Below are 14,014 nucleotides of genomic sequence, written 5' to 3'. Positions count from 1 at the left end.
CCAATCACAAATGTTCGGGTTGGCCTTTAGTTGCAGCTATAATGGAGGACGGATTAGGGGCATTTTTGAGGTTAATGTTTTTGTTCTTGATCCAGTTATATATAAACAAATTGCAGTTTTGCAACTGAGCACACCAAAAAACTCCACCTACATCCCACTGTCATCACCTACATGGGCTGTCTCGTTAATTGTTTTGTAGAGGGATGATTGCGTCTGACGTTGACATTGTAAATTCAGTTGGTTTGCCTTTCCCAGAAAAACTGAATGAACAGATTCATTTGGTTCCACTGAACTGCTGATATCACTGCATTACTACCAGCAGCACCGACTTAAAGCTCAGACTTTGAGAAAAGTTTCAAACCACCAAATGAACAAGCTTGTTCTGCAACAGTTGGATCATCATGGACAGATTTAAACCACCCCTATGTGCTCTCAATGCTAATTTTTTACTTCTTCTATTGTTTAAAGCCCCAGGAAACACGTTTTGATATACTGGACATTTTTGCATAATACCAAACCTGGGTGTTCAGTAAAACATTTGCCAAAGTTTAAGCAGAAAACACAAAGCAGAAATATGATAAAACACTCCTCAAAAATCTCCAGAGTACTCTCTGATAACAGTCTGGATGTGGTCTTAATATTCTAATGAGAATAAATGACAGACAGCCCTCTACCAGTAGCAAACGAAGTTTGTGTCTGTTACCATGGGAACGCGCACACTGTCTTGAGACAGAGACATTGTGTTTTTTAGCTTTTTACTGTTACCAGCTCATATACAGATACAAGCTTGCATGCCTGGTCATCCCTCTCGTCCAGTGTCGATCATCTCTCGGCTTCTGCAGCCGGCTATGCATTGTGCTGGTAGGGTGGGGTACAAATTAGCAGCGGGCAACAGATCTCCCCGACTATCGTGAAGTGTCGTGACCTCCCGTCCTTTCCGGCACCCGGACGATAAATTCCACAATGAGCAGAGAGGAGAAGAGGAACGTGAGGGACGTCCAGGCATGCAGGGCAGTCGCTTCCCCAGTCGCAGCTCGAGCTTTGGCTTGCCAGGTTTAGCTTTAGCATTAGCTCTTCAGGTCACGTAGACTTGAAAAGAGGGAGTAGCCATGTTAGCCTTGTGATTGGTCAGGGGTATGCGGACGTAAACCTGACCTACTTTTAGGACCGCCTTACTCACATACTCTATACGTTTACATTGGGAGCCCTGAGGAGCCAGATTCACTGGAAGGAAGCCCAGATTTTGGTTCCCGGTGGTTTGATGGTTGAGTATAGCCTGCCTCAACTTCCTAGTCAGAAACTTCAAAAAGTCTAAACAATCAAAAAAAGCGTTTTTACACTGCAAGTGAACCAAACCATGGTTCAGTTTGATCCTCTTTGGAGTCAAACTGAATTTTGGGCCTTTGGTCCGAGGCACCTTTCACAACTGCCAAGTCTGAAGGTCCAGACCCAACAGGGTAGGTGTGGAAGCACCCTAGCTTGTTGCTGATCCAGGACAAATAACTTGACCTACATTTTTAAATGCCATGGTATATCTTATAATCGCTTTACTGCCCAACCATAATGTACCTAATGTACTGGCAACTCTGTACATTAGACAAATACAAGCTTTAGCTGAATCATGTGAGCTGACCAATGGTGCAGGGAATGTAGAAGGCCAATTTTTTTGTCTGTGTGGAAAAGCCATTGAAGAGCATCAGCCAGATGCTGAAAATCTGCATTCTGAGGTGCTAGCATTGACTCTGGCCCTGATTTGCTTGGTTGTGGCCGGTCGGTCGGTTTCCACAATTCTTGCCATTCTCTTTGACCTCTGTGATCTGAAAGCTGCAGTTCCTCAGGATCACCAATCATTGGTCGTTTTGTTGTTTTTCACGTCATAATTTTTCACAAATCCTTGAAAATCCAAGAATAAGAGTCTAGAAGACCTAATAAACTGACAACAACATACACTGGACTGGAAAATAGAAGACCATTGGTTTAATCATGTGAGCTGACCAATGGTGCAGGTAATGTAGGGGTTAAAATAGGGGGGGAAACACATCAGGAAGGGTATATTCCCTTGCTCAATATCACTTTCCAGTTTAATGGCGAGATCTCACACAGTGTCTTCATCCCGAATGCACTGCGGGGGAACTTCTTCCTTTCCCTTTCAATGACTTATCATTTTCCTTCCTGTCAGACCATGGGAAACCTGACCACAGTCCTGAATCATAAGCAATGGGGGTTGCATTCTGCCCAATTAGATTGGCTTGTTTTACACCACCATGCTTTCTAGTAAACAGCAGTTAGCTGCACTTTCGGTCAGCACATACCACAATGATGTCTGGCTAGCAAAGCTGGCAGACAGTTATGATGTTACTGTTGCTTAGCAACTCAAAATCAACCTTCAAAAAAACGCATCAGTCTGAACCCCAACAAGAAACAAAACAACGCAGTGAGGCTCACTTTTTTCCACCTTCAGAAAAGTGCAGATTCAGGCCTGCAGGGTACATCTAGGAAGGCTTGGAAGTGAAGTGTGCGTTACACCTGGAATGCAGGCTCTGGTTACAGCTGTATAGTGTATGTGCCATGTAGTGACTCTGCCTGGAGGGTTGATTTGGCAGCGCCGTCATTGGGAGGGTGCAAACGCAGTTGCAGTATCTTAATTCAGGTCATATATAATATATTGAGTGGTCAAGTGTACTAGCTAAGAGTAAAAAAAAGAATTAATTAATTAATTCGTTAAAAATACACATGCACTTTGTCGCAAAGGTTTGGTGGGTGATATGCGATAATAAAATTCTACTTAAAGCAACATACAGTTGCAGTTTTACCTTATAATTACAGCCTCAGAAGCATGCTGATGCTCCTCCCCTTACTCTAACAGGGAGAACGGCATCTCCGTCATTCCCACTCCGGGTCGGAAAGCTGCTGCTGCTGCTGCTGCTGCACTATGGAGGTTTGGTGGTGGGGCTGCAGGAGGAGAACCTCTCTCCAGAACTGCTGCTGTGTAACACTGCTTAACCCATAGAGTCATATTAGTGTAAAATCCTGTAGTATTACTCTACCGCCTCAGCCCACATGCTGCTCTATCTTCAGATCAAGCTTCTGGAGCTTCTCTCAGTAGAGTAAAAGTTAATTACATTCCAAAACTGTAGGGGGAGCCCAGCATAAATTTAGAGCTAGCTCTGAAGAATACAGTGGTACAGTACAATGAAATCCTTCTCTGTGCATATCCCAGCATCAGAGTGCAATGTCAGCCATGCTACAGCACCTTAGGAGCAGAGAGGTTTAAGGATCTTGCTTGAGGGCCCAAACAGTGGCGACTTAAGATAAGATAAGATAAGATACTTTTATTGTCATTGCACTATGTACAACGAAATTGAGCAGCAATCCTTAAGGTGCTTAAACATACAATAAATAACACGGCTAAAAACAAGAATAGACACACAAATTTAGAAGGCATGGGTACCGAACTCACAGCCCTGTGATAGATAACCCAATGCTCTAGCCTCTGAGCCTACAAGAAGTGGTAGTGAAGCAGTTTGGTTTAAGCACCACTGAGTGCTGAGCACTGTTTGGGTCCCACCCCCAATTTCTACCAGAAAGCCAATGAACAGAATGACACGTTGGAGTGTGAGAAAAGTATTGCGATATTTTGGTTTTCAATACTGCACTGATTCCCAAAAACACAGTACTGACTTAATTAATAGGAGAACTGGTGACAGGCAGTGGTTCATTTAGTGTTGTCTTTAAACCACGGCCACTAGAGGGCAGTGTCTTATGCGCCATCCTCAGATCCCACTGTTCTGATTGGATAAAAAGTCAACTTTTATGCACTTTTTTTTGTACCAACAGTTTTCCTAAAATTCCTAAAAAGATTTAATAAATAAATTAAATAAACAAACAAACCACATGTTACACACCAAGTCCTTGCCAATACACAGCCCCTCGTGCGCATCCTGGATTCTGAGAGCTACACAGATCCGTTTACACGCTTCATTAAAAGTATAAATCTTTACTCTACCAAGCGATCCTCACAGCTCCAAGATCTACCTCTTCGCTCGGTGCATCCTCCACGCTACCTGCAGAGAACAGGCTCACTCGAATAGATCAGAGATGCCGCTTTCAGTTCAGATGGCTGAGGGCCATTACTCTCCAACATCTCTGTCCCTGCACTTCACATTGGGCCAGGAATAAACAGCACCATGTGACAAAGGCCCACAGTCGCAAACAATCTGCTGGCTCAGTGTCAGACAATGACAAACCAGCTAGAAAAGCCTAGCAGACAAGTGTGTGCTGTGGGGAGGCGTAGTCTGAGCTACAGGACCGACTGGAGAACTGGAGTACTGGTAAGGTAAAGGTGCACGTATTTGTCACTGTACAGCGAAATGTGTCCTCCGCATTTAACCCATCTGGTAGTGAACACACACTCACACACAACTCACACACAACTCACACTCACACACGTGATGGGGCAGTAAGTACACACACACACACCCAGAGCGGTGGGCAGCCAACTCCAGGTAAAGGGCCTTGCCCAACAGTGGCAGCTAGCCGAACCCGGGAATCGAACCCACAACCCTGTTATCAATATCCCGGCGCTCTAACCGCTGAGCCACCACTGCCCTGGTGCTTGAGTAATTACTGATCCAGAGTGGATCTGCGATGGTGTTTGCTAAGTAATAAGCCTGGAGTGAACTGCCATCTATATTTCAAAAACACAATCTATATATATATATATATGACATTATTATAATTATATGGTACAATTGCCCAACACTCTTACTCAGAGAGACCTTCATTTGAAAGCATGTTATACAGGTAGGAGAATCTGCACTATTAAAAATAAAGGTTCTACTACTTTTCTACTAGATTGTACTGAAAGGTGAATTGCTGCAAGGATTTGAATGCATTTCGCGACAGGAGCGGTAGTGTGGTCAGGATGGTAAATTATCAGCTGTGTGTTTTCTTTTGCACATCCATGTCAGCAATGGCTGCAACTTCAAGTAGCTGAATGCATGCATTAGAAGGGGTGTCCACAAACATTTGGACATATTGTAGGTCATTTTAAGCACCATGATTATAATCAAATAACTAATGGTAATTGTCTGTATATTTCAAGTCATCTAAATGTGGATCTTTATCTTTTATCTTTTATCTTTTGCATTAAAAATGCATTAATAATTAAACATCAAATATATGTAAATAGACGGTTCTGTACGTTAGCTTTTACTGGACGTACTTCTCATTTGTTTGTTTGTTAGTTTGAACCCATTTAAGGATCTCTAGGCAGTCTAAGTTGAAGTAATTGGGGAAATTCCACATAGGCTTTATCCTGTATAAATCAGACAGTCAAATCCCTGAGAAATTACATTTCCGGACCTTCTACAACAATCCAGCTCAAATAAGGTCATTTCTTGCTATCCCCTGTTCCACTGTGGGGTTAACGCTCATTTAGCAGCTTAATCAGAGACAGACAAACATAGCAAAGTATGTAAGGACTACCTTTCTTTTTCGTTCCATTTGTGATCCACAGGCTGTTTCTAACAAATCATTAAAGCAGAGTGGGAGTCAGCGTAATGGCACCAGAGTCACTCTCTGATGAGATTATGCTTTAGAAGTGCATGGAAAGACGTACTCTGCTTTGTAATAAGTGCATAATTTCTAATGTGCTTCAGTGCTGCAAGAGGGTAATTAACAGTCTTCTGGTTTTAGAGAAAATAAGCCTCTTTGAAAGGAGCCCTAGAATGGAAAACTGTGTTTATCTGGGTATAGCTGAATAATGAGAGTTCAGTTCACTTGAAGTGACAAACCGTGAACCTCAAACACTGCTGTTCCTTCAGAGGAAAATCCAGCCCAACCAAAACGAAGATGGAAAACAGGCTAATTGCAAAGCCCCAAAACTGTTACATCACAGTCTCATTACATTTACACCCCTAACATTTACATAAACCCGCCCACTAGTGAAAATACTAATCCTAATCAAAACTGGCGAAACAATACCAACCCTAATATGGGCGAATATGGTGGTGTTGATACTGGAGAGCAGCTCATCACCTCCAGACTCTGCTAGTTATAGGAATGCGGGTTGAGATCCTCGCCAGACTAAATGCTAGCTTTCACCATCCCTTCGTCCATCCTCCACTCCCTCGAAATTAAACTGGGCTACCTCAGCTGAACCAAATCTGGAGCTGAACACACATCAGAAAGGAAAAGCTCCAGCTTTTATTTGATATACCGGTAAAACTCGAGAAAGACAAACTTGGGGAAGCGAATGGGGGCTAAAGCAAGGCTAAAAGCTCACTGGCTACAATCTCTTTAGCTTACTAACAGCACGTGCAGAGAGTACAGCAGCAGTATTTGGTAAGACTGGGGAACAATTACAGTGTTAAAACTGTAATATGCTATAATATGTTTAATATGCTTCCTCCAGTAAAATAACAGGGTGGTAAATCATTTAACAGGGTGGTAAATAAAGTTTCATCCCAACCAAAGTCTTAAACTTGCTACTTATACATCAAATAACATCTTAAATTCTCAATAAATGCAATTTTTGCCACGTTTAAGTAAGAGGTTAAAGGGAAGTACTTTAGCATGCAGCATTCAGGGCTAAATCCAAAGATTTCGTAATGCTGCTGCGGTTCCACTGCATTAATATTTGAATGCGTTCATACAAACGCTAATGCATTTTTAAAAAAGCTTTTCATTAAAGACTTTAATGAGAGACAATAAGTGGAGTGTCGTGCTTTGCTTTCATCGATCAGAACATCAGAGCATTCAGAGCTTTCGGAGAAGGTCTGGCAGGCTGGAGTAGCTCATGGAGCAGATACTGTGTGGCCTCCAGCCAACAGCAGACTAGCAGATCTCACTGCAGCTTCAACACAGTCTCAACACAGTCCCAGAGTACAGGACATTTTTACAATAATGTAATAATTACATGGAATTACTCACATCACCTGCTTGATGGTCTCTCAGGGTGATGGGCCCACCTAGTCTAGAGACTCATTTCTCTCTCTCTCTTTTTCTCACTCACTCACTCTCTCTACCTCACTCTCTTTTGACGGTTATTGGCTTAAAAAGCCAATTAAAAGGCTTCATGCTAAAACCGCCTTTTGTATAGCCTGGGGTTTAGTCTGAAGGACTGCAGCGAACGCCGAGCGACTAATTAAATTTCTTCTCAAAATGTGCAAGACTGAAACTTCATGCCGCTCCCCACGATTAGCGGTTTTGATAGCAGTGATTAATTTCCCTCTTTGGTCTGCCGTCTCATTCGCAACAAAGCCTGAAGATGCATCATATTTTCCGGGTAATGACACAATACGAATTGCAGAAGGTGCCGGAGAGAGTCGCAGCCTACATCTCCATAGATCACCCTGGATCCACCGTATCTACGACTAGGCCCATCTACGAGAAGTACACTGTTGACTTAGCTGTCTCACTAGGGTCGAGACCAGCCTCACCGTAGGAGTTCAACTTCATGCAAAGTATGTTGGTTGGATGGTACGTCATACTAAAAGCTGATGACGGTAGTGGCTGGATTTTGAGAATTAGATAAGTTCAATGCTGGGGGGCTTTTTTTTACCCCTCTAGCCCACGCCTGGCATTAGGCAGCATGGTGAAAATAGGGTCATGTTTATATCTGCTCCAGAGAGTCCTATTCTATTGGCAGTAGTTCTCTGGTCTTGGTACTTTTTTTGCATGGTAGCTGAATTTAATATAGCTGAAGGCATTCATTAGAAGGGGTGTCTACAAACATTTGGACATTATCCACCACAAGTCTTTGGCTAGTTTTACACCAGAACTAAACAGTGCATTCAGAACAGAGAGGAGGAGCCTAATGCTAAAGCAGTAGTTTACAAGAGTCCAGAGTGTGTACCACACACACACACACACACACACACACACACACACACACACACACACACACACACACAGAAAGGGATTAGATTGCATTGTTATTAAGACATTGCAGTCTGTCCTTAAGAGACTCGGATCAGACGAGGACGCAAAATGACTGGATATTATTTTCTGGATTATTATCTAGATATTATTTTACATTTCCTTCATGTCTTTCGTGTCTATCACTTTTCCAGTGCTCCTCTCAGCCTCTCGCCTCTCCTTTCGGACGTTCTGTTCTTTCCTTGTCTTTAAAAAGCCTCCATGCATTTATGCCCTTGTTATTTTTCAGACAGCACTCAGTGTGATAGGTGTCCCAGAGCGTGACGGTCACACAAGCGCCTCATTTGAGACCCGCCTTCCTCCAACTGGGGCAATAACGAACACACCCACCAACACTCCCAGAAACGAGAGCTGAAGTGAGTTTGGACTTGGTCCCAGACAGTGAAGTACAGCTGAAAGTGCAGGCTGGTAAGGTCTCAGGCAGGGGTCCGAGCGGCTGCCTAGTGAATAGCGAACAGCTGCCTGCACCGGACGTCTTGATGAAAAATGAGCTTCCCAGAGCAAGTGGGATTTTCCACACTCGCCTACCCTCTGCGTGCTGCACCAAAGCAGCAGGCCATTGATTTGCATGTTTTTTAAAATGACCTCTTCCTGTCAAAGCTGACGGTTCCTGGCCACACGGAGTGCTGAAATGCAGCAGACACGGTGACGGTGAGCAGAAGTGTGGCTTGTAGCGCTACTATGGATGCAACAATACACACCAAAGCAGTATTTTGTGTGTGTGTGTGTGTGTAATTGTATGTAATTGGTAGTGCTGTAATGATTCTGTCCCGGAATTGAAGTCTGTGGTTCGTCAGGCCACAGTTCAGCTCCTGGTGTGGGTCACATGACCTGCACCTTTCAATTTATTTATTTATTTATTGATTGATTGATTGATTTATGTATTGACTGCCTGGCTTGTAAGCATGTATACAAGCCCCATATAGTCACAATTCAGAAACCCACTAAACCATTGCTGTCCAGTTGGGCTTTCCATCTGTCTTCAAGTCACAAAGGCCTCGGAAATCAGCTACCGAGTTGAATCAGGTGTGTTAAATGAGGAGGAATCAGGACTGGCATCAGACACACAGAACTCATACGTCTCCAGAAACAACAGAACCCACTACATACTACAAACCCAAACATTAATATTAGCATATTTTAGTGCTATTATAGTTAGTTACTTTAGCTTTTTAAAGTTTTTTAATAAAAATAATTATTATATTATATATTATATAAATAATAAATTATATAAATCATTATTATTACTTATATTGTTTAAACACACTTAACTGGTGCGGAAATAGAAAAAAAGAAAACCCTCCTAGCCTTTGAGATGTGCGATGAGTACTGGGTGATATGTAAAAAAAATGTATTATAATATTTAAAAGACAATTTGAAGTTACACAATATTTATTGCGACTTCATCCAGTTAATCAGAACCAATGACACTGTTTGTGATAAAAATATGCAGTTGGTCCGTGTTCTTTAGGCAAGGATGATATCTACAGTACGGACAGAAAATGTATATTGTGTATCATGACAAAATAAAATAATGTGAAAAAACTAAAGTAAAATATGATAAAATTGTCAGAACACTGTAAAAGGACTCATTTTTGCTGTGAAGGATTTAGAGTAAATAAAAGTGTTTTTAAGTAAAGCTCAGAGTAGGGCTGGGCGATATGGTAAAAATATTGTATCACAATCTTACAAAGACATTTTCACGATATTAACTGTGATATACGTGATCACAGACAAAATGCAAAAACTACTATTGAAATACTGCCCTTTGGACCACTATTCTTGATCTACAAGATGACTGGGATCCACTACCTTTGGACCACTATCCTTGATCTACAAGATGACTGGGATCCATTATCTTTGATTCACAATCCTTGATCTACAATATGACTGGGATCCACTATTTTGATCCACTTTCTTTGCTCCATTATCCTTGATCTACAAGATGACTGAGATCCATTATCTTTGATTCACTATCCTTGATCTACAATATGACTGGGATCCACTATTTTGATCCACTTTCTTTGCTCCACTATCCTTGATCTACAAGATGACTGAGATCCATTATCTTTGATTCACTATCCTTGATCTACAATATGACTGAGATCCATTATCTTTGATCCACTATCCTTGATCTACAAGATGACTGAGATCCACTACCTTTGGACCACTATCCTTGATCTACAAGATGACTGGGATCCATTATCTTTGATTCACCATCCGTGATCTACAAGATGACTGAGATCCACTACTTTGATCCACTTTCTTTGTTCCACTATCCTTGATCTACAAGATGACTGGGATCCACTATTTTGATCCACTGTCTTTGATCCACTATATTTGATCCACTAGCTTTGATTCACTAGCATTGCTATACAAGATGACTGGGATCCACTATCTTTGATTCACTATCCTTGATCTACAAGATGACTGAGATCCACCATCTTTAATTCACTATCTTTGTCCCACTATATTTAATTCACTAGCTTTGCTATACAGGATGACTGGGATCCACTATCTTTAACATACAAGATCACCTGTCCACAATCATTTCTTTGAATAGAAAAAAGGTTATATAATACAGTTACTTTTACAAAATAATCCACTGCAAGAATGTACTTACTCTAATACAGACCACTTCTACAAGGTCTGGGAGCCTTATATTAACTCCAACTGGGCCTGATTTAACAGCGATTTTAATATTAGGAACAGCTGCAGTAGTTACACAACCCTTTTTTTGTTGCCCCCCCAAAAAACATATATATATAACCTGTTGAATCTGTGGAGCCTGTTGAGCTGTTTTTTTTTGTTTTTTACTGAAGTATTAAAATTCAACAACATAAATATCTGAGTAGTGTAAAAAGCAGAGCTCAGCAGAAGTTGATCTGAAGTGGTTTTGACGCTTGAATTAATGCAAAATATGACCCAACTTATTATTCTGACTCCTCTCAAATGTAAGGATTTATTTAAGCTATATAAAAGCACTAAAGCAGCTGGTTGTGAAATTGTTGTGGTTCTTTTATTGGAACCAACTATCAGATTAATCAGGTGTAAAGAACAACTTTAATAGATGAAAACTTCAGTATAACAATGAAACATTTAGGAGTTACAGTAAAGGCCAGATAGGGGGTCACTGATTATGACCATAAGGGATAGGTGGTAGGAGATTTCCCATCTCTAACACCTGGTGTGTTTAACAGTCAGGTCTCAGAGCAGGGAAAACACCAGGTGTCATGTAATGACTGCTGGAAAGAGGCTGACTGAGCATTTTTCTTACTATTAAGAATTAAGAGTTATCTAGAACTTACTCTGAGCTCCTGATTTCTGTGTCATTCTGAGGATGATAAAACCCTCTGGAGGCGAGGTGAATGCTGTACTGTCCAGCAATGTTCTCCTGACCCACTGCAGGTCCAGCTCCTCCACAGCAAAGTTCCCTCACTCCATTCCCACCCTCACCCCCCCACTGCCATTCAGCTGAAAGCTGGGGGAAGCTCACGGACACAGCTCTAAGCCTCTCTGCTGACAGACTCACCTCTGATATACTGCGTCCAGCAAAATCCAAGCTGCGCCAGTAAAAGCAGAAAGCTGACCGGAGCCATTCCTGAGGAGCGCACAGCCAGCCTGAGGAGAGAGGTCTACTGTAGGAACTTCAGCCTGAGCTGCAACTTTTTAAGCACCGGCCAGTCCCCCACACTTCCTCCTGATAAGGGCTGTTTAAACCCTGCCAGGGAGGAAACATGGCGAATTTGCACTTCGTGTCGGCAACAGCTCTTGCGCAATCAGGCTACTTTTGACGGTAAGGGGAATGCGCAAAGTCTGCGCATTGTGGAACGTGGTGAACATTTACTTGAATGTAGTTTTATCACCCAGTTATGAATTTTATAGCACATATTTTATATCCCAATAATTAATGTAACATATCTAATATATACTAAACATATTCCAAATAAATATGTACTAATTAATTTGTTTATATTTATAAAATAATATGTATATATCTTTTCAAATCATACTAAACATATTCCTAATATATATTTAGTAATTAATTTGTTTGTATTTATAAAAATATTATTTTTATAAATATTTAAAAATGAATTAGTACAATTTGTAAATACATACATATTTCGTTGTATAATTATATATCTATATAGCTATATATAAATTATATACACAGTAAATATAACAACTAAATATGTAGGGCCAGTATATATATATATATATACACTATATAGGCAAAAGTACAAAAGTATTGGGACACCTGCTCATTCATTGCTTCTTTTTAAATCATACTAAACATATTCCTAATATATATTTACTAATTAATTTGTTTATATATATTTTTTTAAATAATATTTTTTAATTTATAATATATAATATAAATAATACATATAAATAATATATATATATAAACTAAATATGTAGGGCCAGTGTATAGACTATTTGGACAAAAGTACAAAAGTATTGGGACACCTGCTCATTTATTGTTTCTTTTCAAATCAGGCATATTAAAAAAAGTTTATCCTGCTTTTGTTAGATATCCTGCATTCTACTAGATTTTGGAGGATCATTGCTGTGAGGATTTGATTGCATTCAGCGACAACAGTGTTAGTGAAGTCAGGCTGTTGGATGATCCCCACCCCACCTCATCATCCCCGACTCCCCAACTCATCCCAAACGTATTGGATGGAGCACCAACCATCCATCACTGCTCCACAGCTCAATGCTGGGGGGCTTTATACCCCTCTAGCCCCTTCTAGTTTATGCTTGTTTATCTGCTCCAGGGACTCCTATTCTATTGGCAGTACTTCTCTACAGGGACTTGCTGTGTGTGTCAGCATCTCTGTCAGCAATAGGTGCAACTTACAGTAGCTGAATACATTCATTTGAAGGGGTGTCCACAAACATTTGGATTTGGTGTGATGATGCTGTGCAAAAGACTAAAGCACCTTAGAAAATCATATTCAAAGAGATTCTCTGAGAATCAAGGTTTTACTTTTACAAGGTTTTTACATCTGTTGTTGTGTCCTTCATTAATTCCATTGTTTTTAACACATATTTTAATATTTAAATTCAGCATATTTGTGTATAAATTTAATAATCTTAGAGTTGCCCTGAGTTTTACTGCTGCTTTACTGTGCTCTTCAACTGTGGCCTCTATTCCCTGCCTAATGCACTCGTGCTTAGTCCACCCTCTCTCCTGCCCTGATGGGACTATTCATCTGCCTGAAATGAAATATTCAGATCTTAAACCCACCAGAAGTTCATCTCTTCACAGAAACCTTCATCAAGGTACTTCATTCTGACATGTTTATTCTGATCTGTGGCCTTTGGGGATTTTCACCGGGAGCTGAGTTGGACTTTAATGCTGATTTTGGGGAGATGCCTGTCTGCTTTCATCTCCTCATGTCTGGAGATTGCTTCTATGCTAAAATCACTGCATTTAACTCTTTCTCTGATGTCCTCAAGCCAACCCCGATCCACGTCAGCAGTGTCTGCCAGTGTCTGACATCAACCGAATGCAGAGTGATTGAGCTCGACCGAAAGGTGTGTAGAGTGTAAACAAAGGTGAGTCTAAAGATGACGATAGTTTCAGCCAGCCTGCTGAGCTTCCTGAAGGCACGGCAGCGTGGAGACGTCTTACCTGCCGTCTGAACTGTCAGAGAGAGAGAGAGAGAGAGAGTGTGTAAAGTGATAGTGTCTCTGTTAAGTTACGCTGATCATTGAGCTTAAATGCTTTCGGCAGGGCAGACCATAGGCAGCTTTCAATCTAAGGGAAGGTCAGAGGAGCAAAGGTGAGGAAAGTCACTGTGGGTCAGGTTTTTGTAGAGGTTGAGGGCAACTACCCGCACTTAACACATCACAGGGGATGGAACATACTTGAGTACTTGAGTATATATATATATAATTAGAGAGTAAGGAATGGAAAGGTGCATCCTGCAGTCTGGATCCCTTTATATTATATATTATACCTTTACAGTGTTGTTTTATTGGCCTGCATATATATATATATATATATATATATATATATATATATATATATATATATATATAATCATATCGTATCATTTGCTGT

At 40.9% G+C, this 14,014-nt stretch overlaps 1 protein-coding gene across 4 annotated transcripts in view; it reads right to left on the bottom strand.

The window, feature by feature from the left end:
* tfpia (tissue factor pathway inhibitor a) overlaps positions 1–11,634 on the bottom strand; it is a 50,786-nt gene extending 39,152 nt beyond the window's left edge. For 2 of the 4 annotated variants that reach the window (XM_072685439.1, XM_072685441.1), the window contains exon 1: positions 11,474–11,634. In XM_072685439.1, the coding sequence (XP_072541540.1) occupies positions 11,474–11,540 (67 nt within the window). In that variant the 5' untranslated portion in view covers positions 11,541–11,634. The remainder of the gene's footprint in view (positions 1–11,473) is intronic. The other 2 variants (XM_072685438.1, XM_072685440.1) reach the window with 2 other exon arrangements.
* Between the last annotated feature and the right edge of the window lie 2,380 nt (positions 11,635–14,014).

This window comes from Salminus brasiliensis, chromosome 8 (genome assembly GCF_030463535.1).
Source record: "Salminus brasiliensis chromosome 8, fSalBra1.hap2, whole genome shotgun sequence".
Lineage (NCBI taxonomy): Eukaryota > Metazoa > Chordata > Actinopteri > Characiformes > Bryconidae > Salminus > Salminus brasiliensis.
Note: the sequence above shows the minus strand (reverse complement) of the source record. Positions and strands in the feature narration are given on the sequence as shown.